General features: G+C 34.2%; 1 protein-coding gene across 1 annotated transcript; it reads right to left on the bottom strand.

The window, feature by feature from the left end:
* Positions 1-785: 785 nt before the first annotated feature.
* Positions 786-15,411, bottom strand: LOC122306482 (anthocyanidin 3-O-glucosyltransferase UFGT-like). Its single transcript, XM_043118913.1, has 5 exons — positions 15,281-15,411; positions 15,042-15,184; positions 13,765-13,818; positions 12,989-13,102; positions 786-2,203 (listed from the first exon to the last, which is right to left on the bottom strand). The coding sequence occupies exons 1-5, from the start codon at positions 15,409-15,411 to the stop codon at positions 786-788; spliced, it is 1,860 nt and encodes a 619-aa protein (XP_042974847.1).
* Positions 15,412-18,554: the final 3,143 nt, after the last annotated feature.

Below are 18,554 nucleotides of genomic sequence, written 5' to 3' on the forward strand. Positions count from 1 at the left end.
CTATTAAAAAAATATATATTATGGTTAATTTATGTAATTTAACATATAACGTTCGAACTTTATCACATTAACGTTCGAACATTGACGCTAATATATTTACGTTCGCACGTAAATAGTTAAAACGTTCGAACGTTCGCGCTAATTTTTTTACGTTCGCACGTAATTTATACATAACATTCGAACGTTACTGTGACGTGCGAACGTATTATGTGAAACGTCCGAACGTTTTGAAATTCTTGCCCAACATTTAGTGATAGTTCTCACAAACCGTCACAGTAAATACGTTTTAGTCACAGTTTGGAAACCGTCACTATTTATAATCTGTCACTAAAAGCCATATTTGTTGTAGTGAATTTTCAGATGAAAATTTTGAGTTTTAAGAGTAAATATTAAAATATTATATTTTAATATTATTATTATTTTAAGATTTAAAAAAATTAAGAAAAAATTGAATTATTTATTATATTTTGTATGAGTAATTGGAAAAGTTATAATAATAAAATAAGAATTTTGTATTTAATGATGAGATGAAAAATTTCAATAGCCAAACGGTAGTTTTGTTTCTAATTTAAGTAAGCAGGCTGATCTCATGAATTTTATTATTATTATTATTATTATTATTATTGTCGTTCACAGTACTGCACACTTTATAAATGACTGCGTACCCACTTCATTATAGCATTCTCTCGGAAAAGAAAGGAGCAAAACCACACAGACAATATAATGAACACCCCAAACGTACGTACAGGGCTTGAAAGAAAATAAGATAAAATGAAAATGACAAATTATCTGGAGATGGTGATCTTGGTACTGATAATTAGCTCAAGCAAAGTTTTGAAATCTTTGGAAGCAATCCCATCAGGTCCGGCAGCTTTCACTACAAGCTCTTTAAGACCTCTGATCTTCTCCCTCATCCTCCTTCCATGTTGATCATTTCCAAGAACGAGCTCCAAGCTCTTGACCATTCCCTTCTTTCTAAACACCCCTCCCTCAACCCTAACCCCTATCCCCCACACGTCCTCTATCCGTCCGTTCATCTTATGGTCGCCAAAGATCGGCCGGCAGATCATCGGAACCTCACCGAAAAGGCTTTCAAACACAGAGTGGTATCCACAGTGTGTAACGAACACGCCTACTACTTTATGTGACAAGACATGAGCCTGGGGTGCCCAGGGAACTATTTTTCCTTGCTTCCTTGTCCTCTCGAGGAACCCGTTCGGCAGAAATGCTATAAAGTTTTCCCTAAGAGACCAAAGAAGGGGTGGCACCGCCGCTTCCAGCGCCTCTGCTAAAGCTGCAAACTCGTGGGGTGGCACCGCCGCCACTGTTCCAAAGCTTATATATGCTACCGATGTTGGCTTTTGCTCGTCCAACCATGGTAGACAGCCTGTGGCGTCTGAATGCGATGGAGGTAGGGGTGGAGTTGGGACTATTAATGTGAGAAAACCCACATACAGAATGTCTTGGAACTTGGACTTGAGATTATCGGTGAGTATGGTTGAGTTTAGTTCTTGGAAAGAGTTCATGACAACAGCATTTGCTCGTGGCAGGACCTCCCTAATTCTGTGCAGTGCGCGTGCTAAAATTGGTGAAGAATTTGAGTGATTACCTTGATCAAGTATTTCTTGGGGTAAGTCACCGAAGCGCATTACGGAGAGTCCTGGAATGGCATCTAGGGTTTTGTCAATAGGATTTAGATCTCCCCCTGCACCGCCATTACCATGAGCTTCACGGCCACCGCAAGCTTTAGCATAAGTCTCGTGGATGAGAGCACTGTAAATGTGGGCAGAGAGGTCGTAGGGTGCGGGAACGTATAAAGGGACCCACTTTACATCCATGTCCGCAGCCATATCGCAGCCAAATACCAAGAAAGCATCGTTCAAGATGCAGGTGATCTTTTGCTGCCCAGTCTCGGTCACTGCCATATCCATGCCTTTTCGGAAGCTCTCAGGTGCAGCCTCAAGGAACAGCTCCACTTCCTCGGGGGGATTCCCGGGAGTGAGGACATGTCCCTCCGGCACGCCATCCGCAACATCGTAAGATTTAAGTTTGTGTGGGAGGTGAGCTTCTGAGGTGGCAGAGAGCTTTTGGTTGGATTTGGCAGTGTGGAGGAAGGAGAAACTCACGTCAGGGGCGGCCAATGCTAATCTGGAAGTTAGGTTGAGTAAAGGCCAGGGATGGCTGCCAAATGAAAATGCCAAAACTGTAACATGTTGATTTTTTCCTGATGAGCTTTGATCACTCTTTATTTTTTCTTTGGCTTGACTTGATTTATAAGGAACCGAGAGAGATTTATAGGATATATTAATAGTATCACACATAATTCCAAACTCTTCGCGACTGTTGACAGCAAATTTTAATTATTGAGTACGTACTGAAAGGGAGCTTTAAACGTAAGTCTGACTGGTAGCCAGTTAGATTAGGACTCCCCCAACTAACTTTACTCCAATCTTCGAGCATCCCAATGATTAGCTAACTTTACTCCAACCTTTGAACATCCTCAATGATTAGCTAAAATTAAAGGTAAATTTTTTTTTATGAAATAAATTGAATTTAACTTTTAATTATTTCATTCACACAAATTTTTATATTAAATTATTTATTTATTTTTTTATATAATAATAAAATAATATTAAATTAATATATTTATTTATATCATATTTTACTATTATATTAATTATATGTTAATTAGTAATTATATTATAATTAAATTATTGGTTAACAAATCATATTTTTAATGATCATTTAGTATTAATAATTACAAATATCTAATTAAATTCTAAAATTCAATATAATACTAATAACCCTTGTTGACATTAATTACTGTAATAAAAGTTAAAGAAACTGAGAATTTTTTGAGAAAATATTGAGGTAAGAGAGAGAGTGTTACTAAAAAAGTAATAAACTAAACATCTGGTCATTGAATAGTTCAAATTAAATTTAACTTTACTTTTATAAATATTGTAGATAAAAATCAAATTTTTTAACTTTACATAATCTATTACAGTTAATTTTTGATCCATAATAATTAAAAGTGACTTTTTGTTATGAGTTTTGCTACATATAAGTAAAGTCGCGTACTAATATGCGTACTAATACCGATTTCTTCATATTTAAAATTTAAATTAACACTATTTTTAATAAAATTTACTTTTTAACTAATCACAATAGATTAATACAATTAAATATAAATTATTATATAGAATATTTTTAAAATTTTTAATAAAATGACATTTTATTTAAAATTTTTAAATAATTTTTTTTTTGAATTTATATTAAATACTACAACTTAAAATGAGGTCTCAATACAAATTTAGTATCTCAATTTAATAAAATCTTAAAAATTATTTAAAATATAAATAATTCATTGTATTAAATATTAAATTTAATATTATAAGGCCTTGCAAACATTAAAAAAATATAAAAATGATTTAAAATTTTATATAATGAAATGGTTTTTATTTTTTTCAAAAAAAAAAGAAAATACCTCAATTTTAATTTTAAAAACCTTATATAAGGTGGAGGCCTTAAGCAATAGCTTAACTGGCTTACGATTGAGCCAACCCTGCTCAGTATTAATAAAGTTTTGAAGCTCCACTTTTGTTTTGGTGACAATAGAGATTGGGTGAGAGAAGCCTTTCCCATGTATAATATTATTCCTTCTATACTAGATCAGCAGGGCAATCATAGAAGCTTTACCTAGCTCATCATGCTGTAGATTTTTTTGTAGCTGGCTCCATACGTCTAAGCAGGAATTGCCATGGCCTGACATCTTCTATATCCTTTGGTCAAGGCACATGCCAAAGGTAACTTCTAGACCATTTTTTGAGAACTGAAATCAAGGCTTTAAAAAAAATAGAAAACCGGTAAATCAGACCAAACCGGTGGATTCAATTTAATTCTAAACTAGTCTTGTCCAGTACTAGTTCCTATTTAGCAAAATCAGTACTATTCTAATCTTGATTTTTATAGCACCAGTTTGAACCAAACCAGACTGATACATATATATATATATATTACTTTAAATTTTTTATATTATATCTAAAATATTTTTATATGATTTTTTATATTATATATAATTTTTTGAAGTATGCTTTTGTTTATCTGTAAAACTAGAAAATTTGAACTGAATTGAAATCGAAAAAAAGGGAAGCTTACATTTAATAGTAAATCGGTCCGGTACCGATATTTAAATTTTTAAAATCGATGTATACTAGTTTGGTTCTAAAAGAAATCCAAAACTATACCGCTACACCCCTAATCGAAATACTCTACACACTTCATCCTAATTTGGGCATTAGAGATATCCCATACCACACTAAGCCACCGCCCTTTTTTATTTTCTTCGTGCAAGTTGTCGGAGACCATTAGCAGGAATGCAAAACACGTTCACTACATGCAGTTAGCACCATACGTGGAATATTAGTATAACAAATTCAACATACTTTTTGTATGCCTACGACAATAAGTTATCAAGTAGGCTTTTTTGATTCTGATCATATATAGGCTACATGTCGGGCCCTTTTCCAGTCTTTTTTTGAATTCTGACCATATTAATGACCATATATGTTTGTTAATTGGATAGAACATATTCTATTGTATTTTAGATGATATTCCACATTAACAAGTTTATCCTATTACTTATCTTTTCTAACTGATTTTAATTTTAGGATCATCGAAAAACTCATTTCCTTAGATAATGTGTATATACGAATTCCGTAACTACTAATAATCTAAATTAAATAAAGCAACTAAGATTAGAAAAATAATAGGAAAGGATGATTAATTATGTCCAATCTGTTAGAAGGAAACAGAAACTAGTCAGCATGCTTTATGAACAATTGCAAGATATCATCCCCACAAACTCTTGTTGGACTTCTTTGAACTTTGCAATGGTGTACATATCTTGAATTTTTTTCTTTATGAGAGAAGGAGATATACATGAAATCATGCTATTAAAAGAATTGAAATCAGCTTTATCCTCATTATCAATCTTTTTTCTCAAAACGCTGTCAAATTGGTCAAAAAAATCCTTCACTATGGTCTTTGAGTGCAGAAAACCATCAAAATATGTATTCGCATTCTCACGCTTTCGCGTAATACTCATTCTAGCCCAAAATACATCCTTCAAATATGCCGGTACCCAATAAGTCTGTTCACTATATAACCCACGTAACCATGCATTGTCATCTGTTCACTATATAACCCACGTAACCATGCATTGTCATGAAGATTATAAGTATCAAGTAGCATTTGCCAGCTCTTCTCAAATTTATCACAAGTTTGAGAATCATATAGACAGTTCTGTATGACACTTTTTAAGCCACAAGTGTATTGTGCATACGATCCAAGCTTTTCTGGAAGTTTTCTCATAATGCACTATAGACAAAATCTATATCGGATTCTTGGAAAAACTATTGCAACAGCACTTTTTATAGCCTTATCTTGATCTGTCACAATTGCACTTAGAGTTTGACCATTCATGCATTCCAAAAATATTTGAAATAACCATACAAATGTGTATGCATCCTAACTTGATATTAAGCCTGCTCCAAAAAATATTGATTGACCATGATGATTCACACCCATAAAAACAACAATTGGTATTTTGTGCCTATTAGTCAAGTATATTGTGTCAAATGTAACGACATCCCCAAAACTTTTATATGTTGCCCTACTTATCCCCAAAAGGAACAATTGGTATTTTCTCAACCTATTATCATTATTAAAATTCATCACAGAATAAAAGCCATTACTCCTTCCTTCCATTCTCTGGAAAAACTTACAAAGTGCTGCACCACCTCATTTGCTAAGCTAAAGATATCTTTCCTCATCAATAAAATTGGGGTGATCTTTCTCTGTAGATGAAAGATTCTTGACCCCCTCTCCTTCAACAAGTGGGTTAAAGCTCTTGTTCATATGTCTTTCAGCTTAAGCTCAATCTTTCTTTTCATGATAGGATCTAGCTTCCTTTGGCATCTAAAAAAGATTGATTCGTTTTGGCTTAATGCATGATTGTGGGCAAGCTCAACAGTAGTTACAAGCCAGTAGCCAAAAAGAAACATTGCATTAATCTTAGCTTTACACTCCGTTTTTGTTGTTGGACATGGCTTTGAAATATTATGCGTGCTAGGTCTTGCCTTGCCAAAACGAGCACATGCAAGGGTGAGGTATTTAACTTTTCCACCTGGTTTCTTTTTAGATCTTTGATGTATCAGCGCAAAACCTGTTTTCTTGGCATATTGCCTGTAATATTTGCAAAGTTCTTGTTCGGAACTAAACTTCATACTGTACCTGGGTTCTTTTGTAAGAGTTTTATTTAAACTTTATGTCCCACACACCCATATCTAATGGGTTTAGATTAACTCAATCTTATCACTTAATTTATTAAGTTATAGTGGGACTAGAATGCCTCTATATCCAATCATAGTGGGACATAAAATCTTTAGATTTCATGATGGCCGTAAATCTATAAATAGCACTGAGGGGTTAAAGGGTTCTCACCTACAATATTATTGTACCTCTAGCCATTTGGAGACACTTGGAGGTAAAGTTATTAGGGTGATCATTTTCTCATAGTCAGGTCAGATTCTTTATCAAATAGATATAGAAATGTACGTATTTATTTATTATTATTTTATTATTGTGGATCATAGAAAATCGAAGATCTAATTATTAATGTTCATGTTAAAATATCTAACATGTGATATCAGAGCATCAGGTTGTAGATTTTTTATGATCTTCATAAAATATACAGTAAATAAATATTTGGTTTTATATATACTTTTGCATATGTAATTTTATCATTCTATAAAAGAATAAAAGATTGTCTTGTTTATCTGAAAGGGTAATTACGAGACTCTCTTTTATTGTAGTTTTTTCAAAAATCCATGCAGCGATACACATTCATTAATGTATTCAGTTTCCAGTTTATCTATCTCTCCCTTTGCCGTACTGTGCATTACTTTTGATTTTATTTAATGCTTTCCTCTGTGTATTGTTTACATTGATTGCATGTTGAGGAACCATGAGTCGTCAACTGTTGTGTTGTATGTGTTACTATGGGAAGGAAGTTTGGGAACGTGTGAGCCGCTATGTATGGTGTAGTTGTTGTGTATGGTGGCTGGTGCCTCAACACGACGCCGGGGTAAAGGGGCTAAGGAGCCCAATCACCGAAAACACGGTGCTACCGTAAAGGGTTTGAGAAGCTCAAAGTCCCTACCTATTTAAGGTTTTATCGGCTAAGGGGAGGTCAGCATCGCCATGAGGGTGAGAACCTCCTAGTCGATGCCTCTGTAATGGTGGCGTTGGGGGCTTTAAAAGCCCCAGTAACAGCAGCATAGAGTTTTTTTGTAACAAAAAAAAAAAAGGAATATGACCTAGAGGTCAACGATAGGAGGTGGACGGAAGCCCTTGCCTGCCTCTCCTTGCCGGCGCCAGACCGCAACTGCAGTCGCGCAGCTTAAGGGCTGGAAGAAGGTTGTGCGGCAACTAGAGGTTGAAGAGAAGAAAAGGGTGCAGGCATCTTAGGGTTTCCTTTCATAAGACCCGGTTTATGGTATTTGACCATAAACCGGGTCTCAAATCGGTTTTCTGAACTAGTTTGGTTCAGACTCGGACCGGTCAGATTAAAATACTCTTACTTTATTTATTTATTTAAAAAAAATCTGAAATTTTATTTTCTTTTATGTCCTCACTGTTAAATACATGTACGAATTGTTTAATTTTGTGGTTCTTATTTAAATTATTGTTATATACATGTTATTATTGTCATCTACATGTATGAAAATTTTATTAAATACATGTTATTATGTACATGTATGAAAATTTTATTCAATCCTATATACATGTTATTGTTATCTACATGTATGAAAATTATTAAATTTATATGCATGTTATTATTGTTAAATACATGTATTAAATGTCATATGCATGCTATTATTTACATGCATTAAATCTTATGTACATGTTATTATTATTAAATACATGTATGAATTGTTTATTTTGGTTCTTATTATCATGCCATATATATATATTATCCAATATGGAGCAAATGATTCACATTAAAATTAAAGAAAAGATTTGTTATCCAAAGGTACAAGACTTATCTTAAATTTTGGTGAAAAATCATTAAATTCCATAGTAAGGTGGATATGATCGAGTGAATAATTTTGTGTGTCGAGATCTACTCCCAAATGAGGGTCTTGATGACACTACTAGTTTTTCCATCAAATTAAGGTTGGAGTGAACAATTTTGTGCATTAAGATCTACTCCCAAAGTAGGGTTTTAATGACACTACTAATTCATCTATTAAAGAAAGGTTGGAGGGAACACTTTGTATATCAAAGTTTACTCCCAAAGGAGACTTCTGATGATACAACTAGTTCATCTATAGAATTTAATATTAGAGGAAACACTTTGTATGTTAGAGTTTACTCCCAAAAGAGAATTATGATGATACAACTAATTCATCCACAGAATTTAATATTGGAGGGAACAATTTGTGTATTAGAGTTTACTCCTAAAGGAGAATTCTTATGATACAGCTAGTTCATCTACATAATTTAAAATTGGAGGGAACACTTTGTGTATTGGGACTCATTCCCAAAGGAAGGACCTAAATGAACTTATTAGTTCATTCATAATAGTTTAAATTCTTGATAATGTATGATTTAAATTCTGAAATTAAAACTGGAAGGAACATTTTGTACATTGGGATTCACTCCTAAAAGGAGGGGAAAGATCTCGATGACACTATTAGTTCATCCATAATGATTAAAATTCTATTATTGTTTATGAGTGACGAACTCAAAATATTAAAGTGATCAAAATGCTTTTCTTGCAATAAGTATATGAATATCATTACAAGTTTCATATATAGAATGGACTCTAATAAAGAGAAACATGAGCATATCAAATTTACACTAAGAGCTTTTTATGTTTAACATCAATTATCATTAATAATAGTGATAAAGGTCAGAAAAGTACAATGTTTAACTACTTACATATTAAACTGTATGAATTTTTGTACATAATGGTTTACTTTAAAGGCATTATTATTTCATTAAAATAATGAGATATGAACAAGTTAATAGCATGGTTGTTAGCTAGATATAATTCATTTGACTAGTTAGTATTTTTTTTTTCTTTTTCAAAAAGGAATGAAATAATTATGATGAAAATATAAGAATTGTGTCAATTGAAGTTTGAAAGAAATAGTGACACATGAAGGTTTATGTGCCCTAAGCATAAGACATAATTCGAAGGAAAGGGCAAACCAAATAAGTTTGTTTTGAATCATATCTTATACATGTTTATACATACTTTTTAGGTTAAACTCGAGTGCAAAATTTTTATTTTGTCTGTATAAGTTTCATTCTATAAATGTTTATACTTATTTTAATTGTTGAACTCGAGTAAAAATGTTCAAATTTCAATTTGTTTCAAACTGCCATTTATGTGGTTTTTTTTGTCCCTTCCAATAAAATTTTATTTGTCATGCCTTCATAATAATGTTTTTGTTAAAAGTTTTTTCAGTCATGAGGTATGTACAGGAGCCAAAGGGAAAAATGATTTATGAAAGCTTTTACAATTTATGGCATAGAATTTGAAATATAATTTGTGGCATAAAAGTTTGGAGGATATCTTTAAGAAAAGTGAAAGAGATTAGTAAATAAAATATTTTTCGCATTTAGATTTTATATTCTCAGGACGTGTGTTGATTTGTATAAAAGGAAAATAAATGAAACATATCAATAAAAGATGCCATAAGAAATGGAGATTTTCTTAAGATAATACATATAGACGCATGTAAATCTTTTTCCCTATAATATTTGATATAAGTATTTCATTACTTTTATAGATGATTTTCATGATATGAATGTATCTATCTGCTACATGAGAAGTCTCAAGCCATTAGTAATTCTTGTAGTACTTCTCATGGAGAGGAATTACAGTTAGATTGAAATGTGAAAATCATTGAATTGGATTGAAATAGTGTCATGAAAAATATTAAGAATTGGGCTATAATGGTTTAGAACTTATATCATAATAGTTTAGAATTTATATTGTGTTTTTAGCCTTAATGATTTATTTTTAAATCATGAATTGTTTTAAGGCATATTCATGTATGGGTAGTCAAATTAAAGTAATAATTTATAACCCAAATGAAAGATTATTGAATCTTATAATAGTTATTGGGTACATTATTATTACTGATTATTTAAGGAGATTCAAATGATCTAAGCTGTATTGTTTCTACTTATGGTTGGAATTTTGAGAAAATTGAAATATCAAATTTCTTATGGTTGGCAAAATTAGTGGGAGTATGGAAACTATAAATGTGATTATTGTGATGTGCATTCTCGTACTTTTAAAAAATTTTGTAGTTTCCTTTACGATTATCTTAATGATAATATGGAACAACGAGCAAATGATCATTCACCTCATCAGAGAAATACCAAGCAAATGATCATTTACCTCATCAGAGAAACAACACTAAAGAATTGGCCATAGAGACATCAGAACAGGTAACCTCATGCAATCTTCTTGATTTACTATTTGGTTAAGTTATGTGGTGTATCTTTAAAAGTTGAATCTGATATAGAAATAAATAAAATTTTACATATGTTTTCACAAATTATAGAAATAAGTGATTCTATAAAAGATTGATGCATAAAAGAGTAATTGAAATCCATGGATCAATGTAAAGTTTGTAATTTTGTCTAAATTGTCTGAAATGCATGAAAAGTCGAATGGAAATGGGTTTTGGAGACAAAATCTTGACTTCAATGGCAATGTTGAAAGATATAAATTAAAGTTAAATTTGTAATTAAGGATTTCACTTAGAAATGAGCATTAATTAGAGATTTTTTCTATTAAATCTGAAAGAACTCATTGAGGATCACTATGACATTAGTAACTCATTATAGTTTAGAGTTACATCAAGTGAATGTGAAAACAATTTTAGAGTAAAAGTTTGAAGTCTACAAGAAACGAATAAAATGATTACCTAAAAGAGATAACACTTTTTTAAAAATTGGTATATGAAATTTAATAATACCAATACTGTTTTTGAGATTAAAAAAATATTTATTGTTAATGTATATACCCGTAAGTCAGTAGGAGTATATTTGTATTTATGGTCATGCATGTATGTGACTTTTTGACAATTATGAGTCATCGTTAGTAATATGATATTAAAGTTATGTCTCTAAATGAAATTTATGAATGAGACATCATTCGTAATTGAGATTGAATTTTAATACCAAAACTATGACTGTTAAGATTGTTTCAGTATCATTGCATAAAGTTTTGAAAGACTTTGCATGAAAAATAAAATGTGACATGCTCAGTATTTTATAGTATTCTCGAATTGATTAGGTTATTAAAGAAATTCTGTATATGCATTTTAAGGTTGAATATCAATTTTTCAGTCTGCACCTTTGGTTGTTGCCAAAGTAACATAAGGATGTTTAACCCAAAAGCTGTAAAAAGAGTGCAAGGTTATTTGCAAGAAATTAAAGACTATATTGTTGTCTTAAGAAGAACTGATACTCTTAAGGTAACTGGATATTCAGGCCCTATTTTATGGGATTACTCTAATGATGGAAAATACAGTTATGAAAATGTATTTTGCTATCTAGTAGAGTTATTTATAAAAAAGTATGAGGCAAATCTTTTAATGCTTCATGTGCATTAATAGGGATTGAGTTTCTGGTATGCTCTGAGGCCACAGTTTATAGTATCTGACTGAAGAAATTTATCTTAAGACTTGGAATTGTCAACTTATAGCCAAGCTGCTAAAAATGTATGGTAAGAATTATTCAGAGTATTTTTTTTGCTCAAAATGATGAGTATTTAATGAAATTTTAAATACCCAAGTGTTAAGGAGAAAGTATAAAAACAAATATGTCCATATCAATAGTGTGTTAACGACTATAATTTAAAAAACATGTTGAAAAGATGGGTTCAGTGCTTATACCCATAATGTGAATATGTTATATAAATCATTGATATGATGAGTATTTTGTTACTGGACATTGAAAGATATCTATTATGGATGTTTATGTTTTCTTGTCTTTTCACTTTATATGTACATTAAATGGTATGGATGAATAACGACAAGATAATGTCTACAATAGACATGAATTGGAACCCAAGACATCAAGGTATTGGGCTTAATTGTCTCAATTAAAGATCGTGTTAAATTAGTTACTGATGTTGTGGTACATGGAAGGGAATTTGTTCATTATATAATAAAGGAACGCCATGACTCACATTAGTAGTTGATTCGACATTGATATTACGGAACTCATGTAATGTATTTTGAGCTAAGAAAGTTTTCTGGAAATGAATTTGTGCAATATGGTTAATTTCCTATAATAAACCCAAAAACAGAAAATGTTATTTTATGGGTGTATGGGCTAAGTGGGAGAATGTAAGAGTTTTATTTAAACTCTATGTCCCACACACCCATATCTAATGGGTTTAGATTAACTCAATCTTATCACTTTATTTATGAGTTATAGTGGGACTAGAATACCTCTATATCCAATCATAGTGGGACACAAAGTCTCTAGATTTCATGATGGCCGGAAATCTATAAATAGTACTGAGGGGTTAAAGGGTTCTCACCTACAATATTATTGTGCCTCTAGCCATCCGGAAACACTTGGAGGTAAAGTTGATAGGGTGATCATTCTCTCATAATCAGGTCAGATTCTCTATCAAATAGATAGAGAAATGTACGTATTTATTTATTATTGTGGATCATAGAAAATCGAAGATCTAATTATTAATGTTCATGTTAAAATATCTAACATCTTCAACACTTTCATGTTCTTCCATGTCATTGTCTCCTTTCTCACCCAACTCTAAATCACATACAGTTTCATTTCCATTTATATAAAAAAAAGAATAAAGCAAAGTTTAATGAAAGTCATTAAGCTAATGTTAAGTAAATGAAGTTTGCAAAACCTAACTAACCAACTTGAGGGACAAATGTGGGAAGAGGGCAATTAGTTTTAGGCATAGAGATGGGCTTCCCGTAAACTGAAGCTTTAGCAGTGCCACCAATAGTGGTACTCTGAGCATTGGCTCCTGTAAAAGTTGTAATGAGCACAAAATTATCAATAGTCAAAGTAACATATGAAGGAACAATTAGGTTGAGGATGAAAAATATACCATCCACAACCATCACCTAGAAATCATCCTCTCTACTTCCAGCAAAGTCCTACAGGGTTTGGCATCAATTTTATAAAATATCCAATATGGTCATGTGATACTGCAAAAAATATTAACATAGATATGGTGTACCTTTTGGTCATTATTTTCATTCCTTTAATTTGACGTACCCTCAGTACCACTTTTAGCACTAATAAGAAAATGAGACGGGGAAAAAGGGGAGGAAGCAGATTTTTTATTAGCAATTTGTTTAGTGTTGCTTGAACTTCCATGATTATATAAAGTAGGGTATGGAGCTGATGTCCCATATGTTGGGATCAACGAATGCTACAAATTTGCCAAAAAAAAAAAAGATAATAAAAACCTTTACCATGTAGAAAATGTATTGCGCTACATAACCTAAAATGGGAATATATTCACCTGGCTTCCCCTTAGATAGGGGTGGGGAGTTGAAGAAGCAACGAAAGGTGGAAAAAATGAAGGTGGCATAGCTTCATAATATTCCTAAATGAGAGCTCATCAATTAGCTTCTAACATTAATATCCACAATCGAAAAAATAAGCATTGCCATCACAAACCTGCATTGAGCTTGACCAGCTTGACCAATGGGGATAAGATGTTGTTGGTATTTCCTGAGAACACATATAAGAATGTTTAAAAACAAAAAATGAAATGAATAAATAGAATAAAAATCATTAGGTGGGTAAGCAGGAAGATGAGGATACCTGAATGCAAGAAGATGGTTTAGAAGACTTAGGAGTTCTGCTTTCTTTCCCTTTACCCAACTTATTGTTTCATGAAATCCCTTCAGGTCCCTATAGGGTCTCAACCATAAAACAAATATCACTTCCAAACAAGTGGAGAAAACATCTTGATAGACAATGGAGATAGCAAGTCACTGGTGGTAAAAATATTGAATACTTTGAGGCATGGTGAAGAACTTTAACTGATATCCTAGTGAACATCGAATTAAGCAAAAGTTTAAGAAAATTTAACTATAAATTAGAGGTTCATCCAAAGGGTTCAAGAAAAATAGATCATTGTCATTTTTAAACTGTATAAATTGACTCCTAATGACAACTCACTAATAATTTACTTGGATACGTAAACAATCTTTATAATGTTCACAGATATACTAGTTTCCTACAAATTTGTTGTTGCTTTGCACTCACAACTTTGTGCCCTAAATCTTCGTAAACTTAATGAACACCAACTAACTTTGGAAGCTAAAGAGCAAAAATTGCAATTAAAAATTGAAATGAAGGAGAATGGCTCATATGGCTGAACCCACATAGTTTCATATGGTTTACCTTTAGAGCATTTGTAACCATTCTATGCAACTTTAATGCTGAGCTAGATAACAATAGTATTGCTCTCAAATTTTCTCAAAAATTGAAAAAATGGGAACCAAAACGAGTTGATGCCTTGATTCTCTATACATTTGTTACAAGATTTTTTGGCCATATAATATGGATAGCAATTTAAGTTTCAAGATTCTCACCTAGATCGCCAAAGAAATGAGTAACAGAGGCTTATATGGGGACATTGATTGCCATCTCAAGGTAATATGTTATTAGAAAGCAAGTAGGTTTCTTTACTATAACTGCAGATGTAATCAGTTGCTTTAAAAATATATCAAGGTGTCAATATGCAAAGTTATCATTATCATTTTGTTAGTAGAAAATAAGAAAAGCATCAACTAATTCATCTCAAGTTAGATGAATATTTGACTTGTAAGTCAGCATTTGCCTTCTTAAGAGTTTTCACATTATAGTTATCACAACAAATATATGGATATATGACTCCGAGAACCTGAATGATTTGTAAGTCTGCATTTACTGGGTATTTTGCTTACTCCTACACAAAGATGGCTTGGAAGTCTCAAGCTTGTTTCCAGGCCAACCCACCAACAAGATTCGCAAACAAAGATCATAAAGAGAGAGAGGGGCCTTATCGAGATAGCGGAAGAACTTTGAACGACATTCGCCGTTATTGCACCTACCATCAGTATATCACCCATAACACCGAAGATTGTCATTCCTTGAGAGGAGGAAGAGACCGGCTGGATTGGCTAGCACAAAGATATCTCCCTACTCGACTGCCATAATAGGTGTGGAGGAGGGTGGTCCTGATAGAGAAGCACCGAGAGGGACAATAGGCCAAGGGGAGAAAAGAGCCCGAGGCAAACGGTATCTAAGCAAAGACCCCCATGCAACCTCCCCCATCCTCTGCGACAAGAGGGACCCCCGCAAGGGGAGATCAGGACCATTGTGGGAGGGCCTCGTCAATGGAGGTGTGACCTCATCCAGGGGAAAGGCTCACGCCCGATAGGCTAGATACAGAGAAGTGTACTCAGCCGAGTACTGCCAGGCCAAGTATAAAAGAAGCGAGCCAACCTCCACAATCTCCTTTAGAGAAAGCGGCGAGAAAGGGGTCCTTAATGCTCATGATGAAGCCCTTGTAGTAACCATATTAGTCACCAACTTTACTATGAGAAGGATCATCATCGACCATGGCAGCTTAGCGAACATCCTCTTCCAGGGAGCGTTCACCAGGATGGGGATGGACGCCGCCAGACTCCAACTAGCTCCAATGCCACTCAAGGGTTTCTCCAGAGAGACAGTTCAACTGATTGAGACCATCATGTTATCTGTCTTTACGAGCAATGCTCCCTACATGACCTTCACCATGGTCAACTTCTTGGTGGTGAAGGCCCAATTGTCCTACAAAGCCATAATCGGTCTGCCAACCCTCAACAGCCTGAAGGCAATCACCTCTACCTACTACCTGAAGATGGAGTTCCCAACCTCTCAGGGGGTAAGGGAGAGCAAGGGAGAACAGGTCCTAGCGCGAGAGTGCTACATGCAGGAGCTGAAGCCTAGAGCTAGCGGGGTAAACCCAGCATGCCCCCCAGCCCTTTGAGAAGGGTAAAGCCTCGTACGAAGAGGGCGGCGAAGGAAGTGAGATATACACCTCACATGAAGCTGCGGTCGATCTTAGTTGACAATTCGCCTTGTCAGGCTGGAGGAGGAGTGGAGGGGCGCATATCACGAAGAGCAAGGAGAGCAAACCGCCACGATCCTAGAAGCCTTGCAAATTTACACTTTTGTCTTGTATAAACTTTATTAATGAAAGTATGAATTTTTTTAGGAGTAAAATGTGTCAAACCGATATCACCCTCAACGTATATCTCCATCAATGTAAATCTTTGTCAACAAAATCTACAATGACAAGTTACCTCCCGCAAAGCACCAAGGGGATAAATAATGCCTTAGTGCTGCTCTATCCTTCTTGTGGACGAGTGCGAGGTAGCTTTCAGCTGCTCTACAATTTACCTTCCTCATGAGCGTCAATATGTGGGAGCGGATGCAATCCCAAACTTCCGATACTTACCTCCTTGTGGGGCTCCAAAAGGCTAGTTCACCCTCCTAAAGAGGAGAGCGGGTCAGGCCCTTCGGCCACCTGATAACTTACTCCAACTTCCGCCACGACGAAGAGTGGGATCAGCACCAACTTATCCCTCACTTACCTTCTATGTGATGCCAACGGACGAGAGTGGGTACAGTTACAAACTGCCCCAACCAATCCCTACGATGACCTGACCTTCTCTACGGAGGAGAGCTAGTCCAACCCCTCGGCTACACAAACTACTTACCCTGTCCCTGTCATGGCGAAATGCGAACCAGATTCTTGGCCGTTCGATATTTACCTTCCTCGTGGGATACCAAAATGATGAGTGTAATAACTAAAGCTGATTAATGCCTCCTGCGGTGAAGTGCAAGCCTGTCCTCAATTGCCTGACAACTTACATTTCTTGTGACCGTCAATAGGCAGGAGCGAGTCCAATTCCAAACTGTCCTAACAGATTACCTCCCCTCCAGGGCCAGGGTCCCATCAAAGGACCTTAGCCCTGGGACATAAGTCGGCCTATGAAGTCGAACGTGCGGGAAACCTGTCATAACATAAAGGAAGGGGGAACCCATTACCTTAGCATCCCTCTATGGAGCTTAATCCCCTGTAGCTTTAAGCAGGCCAGTGGGTGCAAATCACGGGGAGCCCTTGATCCTCTAATGGATGGAAAAATTAGAGTATGATGGTGTTCACCCATAAGATAAACGGTGCAGAGAGCCACACCACATTAATTGCACCACCCTAGAAGCCACGCCTTATTAAAAGAACCTGATTGAAGGAACTGTTGATGGGACACATCCCCTTAACACAGAGCATGGGCAGTCGACCCCTAAAATCTATTATTAAAGGCAACCCCCATGAACTAGGAAGTCTCTTTGAACTCTCTCTCTCTATTCTCTTGCATTAAACTCTAAAACGATATTGACTTTGACATTGGAGACTCCTCGGCCCCCACCACAACCACCATTTCAGGGTGTTCTCTTTGTGTTTGTAGGTCCCAGACCGAAGACTCGAGTCACTGAGAGCCTGGCCCAAAGGCATGCAAAATAGAACGTTAACACCACTAATTATGCATTTAAACTTTTCATAAGTTGCAATTATGAGAAGAGGTTGAAATATGGAAATGATTTATTTATGAATCATAAGAAAAAGGTAATATATGTAAATTATAAACTAAGTTTTGTATTTTGCTATATGGCAATAACATCATATATTGAAAAGTTTTTAAATTTCGCAATTGAACACTGCATAGATGGAGAGTTAACTCTCAGAATATTTTTTGTATGATATCTTGAGACATAGAATGCAAAACTCTTATATCGAAGAGTTGGGCCTCGTTGGATTTTGAGATGAAATAGAATGAGATGAGATGAGAAATCTGTAAATAATAGTGAAATGATTTAAGTTAAAATGTTTTATGAGATTTTAGGAAAAGAGAGAAAATTTTAAATAAAAATATTATAAAGTTAAAATATTATTATAATATTATTTTTATTTTGTAATTTTAAAAAGTTAAAGTGTATTTTGTATTCTATTTATAAATTTAGGAATGTTATAATAATTAGGTAATGATTAATTGAAAAATTTGAAGAGTTTAAATTAAAAAATGATTATATTTTAATGATATTTAGATGTTAAGATGAGATGATGCACGTTAATTGCTCTGTGGTTACATGGAGAAGCCTTTTGGAAAGATGGAAATTGAGTAGAGCACACCAACATAAAGGAAACTAGATTCAAGGATTTTGCTTACGTCCAAATGAAGCTCTGTATTTATCTCAAATAAAAATTACTCCAACAATACCAAATCATATTGAACCAATGAATTACAAGCTCTGATTCTTGCAAAGATGTATCATCTCACCTCCATATGCTTCAAACTGGAAGTAAGGAACACATGCTTCATTCTCTCTCTCTCTCTCTCTCTCTCTCTCTCTCTCTCTCTCTCTCTCTCTCC

This window comes from Carya illinoinensis, chromosome 4, assembly GCF_018687715.1.
Source record: "Carya illinoinensis cultivar Pawnee chromosome 4, C.illinoinensisPawnee_v1, whole genome shotgun sequence".
Taxonomy (NCBI): Eukaryota; Viridiplantae; Streptophyta; class Magnoliopsida; order Fagales; family Juglandaceae; genus Carya; species Carya illinoinensis.